At 46.7% G+C, this 7,505-nt stretch overlaps 1 protein-coding gene across 1 annotated transcript; it reads right to left on the bottom strand.

The window, feature by feature from the left end:
- Positions 1-776: 776 nt before the first annotated feature.
- LOC143364283 (uncharacterized) lies at positions 777-7,479 on the bottom strand. The gene is made up of 5 exons (XM_076804716.1): positions 7,416-7,479; positions 6,056-6,228; positions 4,721-5,918; positions 2,371-4,597; positions 777-2,202 (listed from the first exon to the last, which is right to left on the bottom strand). Exons 1-5 carry the CDS (start codon positions 7,477-7,479, stop codon positions 777-779), a joined length of 5,088 nt encoding a protein of 1,695 aa, XP_076660831.1.
- Positions 7,480-7,505: the final 26 nt, after the last annotated feature.

Below are 7,505 nucleotides of genomic sequence, written 5' to 3'. Positions count from 1 at the left end.
CTTGGCCGAGGTCCGGTGACGAAGACCAAGGGCTGGAAAAAATGTGCGTTTACTGTCTCTGGTTTTCGTCCGTTTGACGAAACCCAGAGACACGGTTATTGGGGTTGTAGCGCAACCCGAGCGTGCCTCGCGTCGTGCGGAAGAGGATTTACGACCCCTTGTCCGCCGCGTGTAGTGGGCCATAAGGCCCGCTGTGTCCGAATCCGGAACCCTCAAGTACCTCGCGGACGGTACACGGTATGAGGGTCGCACGGATTGACTTATGGCCACTTTTCCAATGCCATCAGCTCGAATCCTCAAGCGCCTCGCGTGCGGCAACTCAAGGATTAGCATTCTTCGTGATTAGTCGAAGGACGGACAAAAATCGGAAAAGGGCTTTTGTGACGCATGTGTATTTTTTGGGCGAAAGAGCATGCTCCGTGCAGCTGTAACATCCTCGCTTGCGTTACGGCCGGAAATGCGAGGATTCATGGTACTTTTGTCTGCAAGGGATCGAACATGCTCCCCCCGTTGAATGGCACTGTCATTCAATAGCGAAAGTATGCGCGATTTGAAATTATAATGGCAGGAACGGAATTGCCCGGTAAAATAAGCGCGAAGTAATCGAAACGTAATATACTAGGACTATATATAGATATATACATATAAAAAAAAGAACACCCACAAAAAAATAAACATAATGAAGTCAACGCGAATATAACTATATCGGTTGTAACAAAAAATATAACTTACGCAAATTAACTATATGAAGAATAGAACGCGATAAGGTGACAGAATTAGGTCTCGATGGGAAGAGGCGCGAGTTTCTTAACATTACGTTTGCACAAGCCGTTTACTGTCTTGACGGTAACTGCGCGAATGATGTCATCTTGGCCCGGATGAACTTCCACGATGCGTCCGAGACTCCAATGGGATGGTGGAAGGTGATCGTCCTTCAAGATGACGATGGTTCCCTTGTTCATCTCGTGGGATCCTTTGGTCCATTTTGCGCGTACATTCAGGTGGTTTATGTATTCTTTGGACCACCTGATCCAGAAGTCGTGTTTCACCTTCTGGATGTGTTGCCATTTGGACAACCGATTGCTGGAGGTCTCGTTGAAATTGACCTCGGGTAAGCTTGTCATTGCGGAACCAATCAAAAAATGGCCGGGAGTGAGAGCTTGTGGATCGTTGGGATCGGACGAGAGTGGAGTCAACGGGCGGGAATTAAGGATTGCCTCGATTTCCGTCACAAATGTTGCGAATTGCTCATAGGTGAAAAGTTCATCGCCGACTACGCGTTTCAGATGATGTTTAAATGACTTGACCGCAGCCTCCCAGAGCCCGCCGAAATGTGGCGACAAAGCTGGCATGAAGTGCCACGACATCTCTTTGTCCTCAAGAAATCGACGAACTCTTTTGTGCTCTTTTTCGCGCAGGACTCTGGAGAGCTCGGTCAAGTCATTATTGGCACCGACGAAATTGGTACCATTGTCGGAATATATGTTTTTGCATATTCCGCGGCGCGCGATAAAACGTTTTAATGCAGCGACGAAGGCTTCGGTGGTCATATCGCTAACCACCTCGAGGTGTATGGCCTTAGTGGAGAAACAAATAAAAACGGCAACGTAGACCTTTATTTTAGCGCGATTACGGAATTTGCGTTCCTTAATAAAAAATGGGCCGCAGTAATCCACACCGATGTTAGTGAATGGTCGAGTTTCGGTGACTCTGTCTGCTGGTAAATTACCCATTGTGTATCTTGTCGTAGGTGGATTAACGCGGAAACACTTCACGCAATTTCGCAATATTTTGCGTGTTGTGTTTTTTCCATCGATCGGCCAATATTGTTGTCTGACATTGTACAATGTGGATGTCAGACCCGAATGATGATGTTCGATGTGTGCGTTATGAATGATGAGATTAGTGACGCTATTGTTTTTCGGCAAGAGTATCGGATGTTTCGTTTGGTATGAGAATTTGGAATTTTGGAGACGACCTCCGACGCGTAATATGCCTTTCTCATCGAGAAAGGGACTCAAACAAAGCAATTTGCTTTTGGATGGTAATTCGCTTCCAGTTTTCAGTGCGTGTATTTCCTCCGAAAATGAATGTTGTTGAATTAACGTGAGAATTCTTTCATTTGCGAGGTGTATTTCCTCTACCGAAAGCGGTCCGATACAGCGATTTCTATTTGTAAACCGTAGACAATAGGCGATTACCCTACGCAGACGCTTGATACAGGAAAATCTCTGTAAGATTTCATTGGCGTTTATGACGGACGAAGCAAAACAAGTGACTTTGCGTAATTCGGGAATTTCCTTGGGAGATTCAAAGCGCGATTCTGGCCAAACTGATTCGTCGAGTCCGAGCCAATCCGGACCGAATTACCAAAAACTATTGTCGATTAATTCCTTGGCCGTGATACCGCGTGACAATAAATCCGCGGGATTATCGGAAGTGCGAACATGTCGCCAATTCTTTATGCGCGTTTTGCCTTGTATTTCCGCGACGCGATTCGCCACGAAAGTTTTCAAGGTGCTAGGTGATTTGGCTAACCAATGCAGAACGATAGTCGAATCGGTCCAGAACGTTGTTTTGGATATGGTGTGCGTGAGTGATTCCCGCACTGAGCAATATAATGTCGCGAGTAGGTTCGCTCCGCAGAGCTCAAGACGAGCTAGACTGATGGTTTTTAACGGCGCGACTCTAGATTTTGCGCAAAGCAGCTGCGTTTTGATTTTTCCGGACTGGTTGATGGTGCGAATGTAAATACAAGCTCCGTAAGCGCGTTCACTAGCATCGCAAAATCCATGTAATTCGATGCTCTTTACGGAGCGTTGCGTTATATGTCTGTTGAATTTGACCTTTTCCAATAATTTGAGATTGTTGCGATAGTTTTGCCACTCGTTTTGTATATTCATGGGCAGCGATTCGTCCCAGTCAATCTTTAATTGCCACAGGCGTTGCATGATAATTTTCGCTGTGACGGTTACTGGACCGAGAAGACCCAAGGGGTCGAATATTTTTGCGATAGTCGACAGAATTGCGCGTTTCGTAGGTGAGTTTGGCGAATTTATGTTGACTGAGTAGTGAATAGTGTCGTTGCGCGGATCCCAGGCTACTCCCAAAGTTTTGACGGTCGCGTCCCCGAAGAATTTTGGGTGTATCTGGTCGTCTGTAAGACCGGATAACAATTGTGGATCATTCGAGACCCACTGACGGATGTTTAGTTCCCCTTTGTTTAACAAACTGATGATTTGATCGCGTAATTTGATGACGTCGCGGTATGTGGCGGCACCGGTCAAGAGATCATCCACATAGATGTCCCTTTTAATGACTTCGGATGCCGCTTTATAATTTTGCGATTCATCGTCTGCAAGTTGCTGCAGACATCGTGTGGCTAGATAAGGCGCGGAAGACAGACCAAATGTGACTGTGTTTAGTTGAAAGGTTGAAATTTCGTTTTGCGCGTTTCGCCAAAGAATTCTTTGGTACGGTCTGTCTTCTTCTCGGACGAGAAATTGCCGGTACATTTTCTCGATATCGCCGGTAAGCACAAACGGATGCATTCGGAAGCGTAATAACAGACCGAAGATATCGTCCTGTATTGTAGGACCGGTCAAAAGCGCGTCATTAAGTGACACTCCCGAACTTGATTTTGCCGATCCATCGAATACAACTCGAACCTTTGTGGTTGAGCTGGAGGGTTTGATGACGGCGTGATGCGGTAGGTAGAATCCCTCTGAATTTGCAGGTGATTCTGTTTGAGTTAGATGTCCTAACTCTAGGTATTCGTTTAATACCTTCGCGTATTCCGCCTGCAATTCCGGATTGGTAACGAATCGCCTTTCGAGGGAATGAAATCGTTTCAATGCGCGCGTATAAGTTTCGCCTAGAATTGCTTTTTTCTCGTTAAAAGGGAGCGCGACGACGTATCTCCCTGTTGCGGTACGTGAAACAGTGCGTTTAAAATGGGATTCACAGGCTTCCTCCTCCGGTGTGAGGTGAGAATGCTGTGGCCCTTCCTCGACTTCCCAAAATTTCTTTAGATCGAACTCGGCGTTGTTAAACAAGGTTGTGCGCGAATTTTTGCGGGAAGTGGTCGGTGCACTCCCCCCGATGATCCAACCAAACTGTGATTTTTGTAAAACTAGGTCAGAATCATTCCGAGTAGATAAATTAATTTGACCGATGCTGAAGCACGAGAGTGTCGGTCCCGTACCGATCAGCATGTCGACTGGTGCCGGTTTGTGGAAGTGAGGATCGGCTAATTTTATGTTGTGTGGTATTTGTACCCTTGTGCGATCGATTTGACAATCGGGCAATTGGCCCGCTATTCGTGGTATCACAAAGAATTCCAATGTGCGGTTGAAGTTATTTTGTCTCGAAACTATCTTCGCCTTGACAAGCCGATTCGTTACCGTGTTTAACTCATTTAGCGCCTCGATCGTTACACTTTGTTCGCGCGTTGGTAATCTTAATTTTTTGACCAAACTTTCGGTGATGAAATTCGCGTTTGAACAGGTATCCAGCAAAGTTCTGCACTCGACAGGGTTTTTGTCTAGATCCATTGCGTTGACTATGGCTGTAGCCATTAAAAAGTGAGTTGATCCGTCTGTAATTAGTGAGGTGATCTGATTATTTAATTGGTGTGTAACGTCGAAGCGCGTAGTAAGTCAGGATTCGTTGGTCTGTGTGGTTTCTGCGTTTGTTTCGGGATTTGACCGTTCGTGTTTACGCTCCCGATGCAGTCGCGTATTGTGCGGCTCGTTGCATTTTTTGCACCTGCCCCCGTAGCAGGTATCATGCGAATGACCCGGTTTCAGGCAATTTAGGCATAGCTTAGCCTTGCGTGCTAGTTCGATGCGTTTTTCAACCGATCCGTCTAAAAATGTTTTGCATTGGAAAGCCGCGTGATTTCCCGTCTTGCAGATATCACATGATGGTGATCGCTGCTCGGTTACGAAAACTTGCCGACGATTCGACATTGGCGACGATGGTGGAGACGGACGTTTATTGTGCCAGCGGTTATTGGCCTTGGCGCGATTATTATATTGCGGTTTAATGGGTGAGGAATATTGCGTCGGATTTGTGTTCGATACTGATTCATAATCTTTACACTGATGCGATGACATGTGTAAAAATTTGAAAATGTCGTTAATTTTGGACATTTGGGTATCGGCTAACGTGCGTTCCCACGTTTTCCTGGTATCCTTGCCCATTCGCGAAATGACGATGCTCGTAAGGAGATCGTTTGCAATATCCTCCCAACTTCGACCTAAGGCTTGTAGCGATCTTATGTGTAATTGCATGTAATTCACTAGATCTCGGATCGCCTCGGATGACTCGTTTGGCATCGCTGGTGTATCGCGTAAAAGTGCCGCGTGTCGAAGAACCAAAGCGCGTTTGTTGTCATATATTTCATTAAGATGTTCCCAAGCGGCTGCGTAGTTATCGTCACTAATCGTGAAGGCGCCTATCGCGGTTTCGGCCCTTCCGGATAAAGAAAGCTTCAAGTAATTCAACTTCTGTATGTTGCTGAGACCTTCGTGCGCGTGAATCATGGTCTGGAACGCATCTTTAAAAGTGATCCAGTTTTCAATGCGACCATCGAATTTTGGTAAATTTATTTTGGGTAGGTTTACTGGAAGCGAATTCGGTTTACTGAACGAGGATTCTGTTGGAATTGTATTTTGCGCGATACTGAGTCTTTCGAGTAGTTCAAGCGCGGAGGCGATCACATCGTCGTAGTGATCCGTGATTTCTTCGCGTTGTAACTCCAAATTTTCATGCTCGTCGGAAAGCATCATGAGGTCGTGTTGTTGCTCGTTGAATTTGTTGAATAAGCCTTTCAGACGCTCGATTCTTTCGCGAAGCTTAATTCGTTCTTTCGCGGAGTCTTTGTAAAATTCTAGATAGTTAGATAATGTCGTGATCTGGCCTTTGAAATATCTACTTCTATGTTTTAATGCGCGAATTTCGTCATCTTGCACTTGAGCCATTTCGTGAAATCGAGACAGGAAGGAAGACGGAAAGAAAGGGAGTTGATTGATGCGCGATGTGACAAGCCTACCTTGTTGATGGCTTCTTTCGGCCCCTTTGTTCTGGCTTCCTTTCCTGGAGAATCAGCAGGTAGGATGCTCGGCTCCTCAGATCGGTCGTTGATCCTCGTGGTTGGTCGTCCTTTCCCAAAAGGTAGCTTCACTGCGTAGGTGACCCCAATTTGGTTGTACGACTGCGCTGTGGCTTCCACGAAGATGTTGAACACCGTCAAATGTGACGGATCTCGTTCAATTTAATTGTATGTCTCACCGCACTCCACTAGATCACTGATCCGGTTCGAAGGACCATGGAAAGTTGGGCTGTTCGTTTTCACGAAGAAATTATGCGCGCGTTTGTGTCAAATAGAATTTATTTTAAACTTGACAAATGCCCTGTCACCGGCCGAACTAACCTTGGGTGACTAGTTAAATTGGATACAATGAATTGTAGCGGTGGTACGGTATAGCGCGATTACTGACTCTGATTCTGAAGCTGACCTTTTCTGATGCGAACTTTGCCGATTCTGCCGCTCTGCTCCGAGGCCCGCTTACTCGTCACCTCGGTGGTGACGCGATTTTTTGGCCATGGGCCCGTTTTCGGGGGAAGAATCATCCCCATTCGTTGATTTGACTTGAGGGCGGAGGTTCTTCTGAAACAGCCCTCACCGGTGGAGGAGGAAGTCCCCACCTCAAGTCAATAAGGGAGAATTCCCAAAATGCGCGATTTATGGGACCCCGGAGCAGCGCGACGAAGGCCTAAGTGGCCCATGTACGCCGTGCTAGCCAAGTGGCTAGCAGCTAATTTATTGCCCCTTGGCCGAGGTCCGGTGACGAAGACCAAGGGCTGGAAAAAATGTGCGTTTACTGTCTCTGGTTTTCGTCCGTTTGACGAAACCCAGAGACACGGTTATTGGGGTTGTAGCGCAACCCGAGCGTGCCTCGCGTCGTGCGGAAGAGGATTTACGACCCCTTGTCCGCCGCGTGTAGTGGGCCATAAGGCCCGCTGTGTCCGAATCCGGAACCCTCAAGTACCTCGCGGACGGTACACGGTATGAGGGTCGCACGGATTGACTTATGGCCACTTTTCCAATGCCATCAGCTCGAATCCTCAAGCGCCTCGCGTGCGGCAACTCAAGGATTAGCATTCTTCGTGATTAGTCGAAGGACGGACAAAAATCGGAAAAGGGCTTTTGTGACGCATGTGTATTTTTTGGGCGAAAGAGCATGCTCCGTGCAGCTGTAACATCCTCGCTTGCGTTACGGCCGGAAATGCGAGGATTCATGGTACTTTTGTCTGCAAGGGATCGAACATGCTCCCCCCGTTGAATGGCACTGTCATTCAATAGCGAAAGTATGCGCGATTTGAAATTATAATGGCAGGAACGGAATTGCCCGGTAAAATAAGCGCGAAGTAATCGAAACGTAATATACTAGGACTATATATAGATATATACATATAAAAAAAAGAACACCCACAAAAAA

Source organism: Halictus rubicundus, unplaced genomic scaffold, assembly GCF_050948215.1.
Source record: "Halictus rubicundus isolate RS-2024b unplaced genomic scaffold, iyHalRubi1_principal scaffold0403, whole genome shotgun sequence".
In the NCBI taxonomy this organism is placed as follows: Eukaryota; Metazoa; Arthropoda; class Insecta; order Hymenoptera; family Halictidae; genus Halictus; species Halictus rubicundus.
Note: the sequence above shows the minus strand (reverse complement) of the source record. Positions and strands in the feature narration are given on the sequence as shown.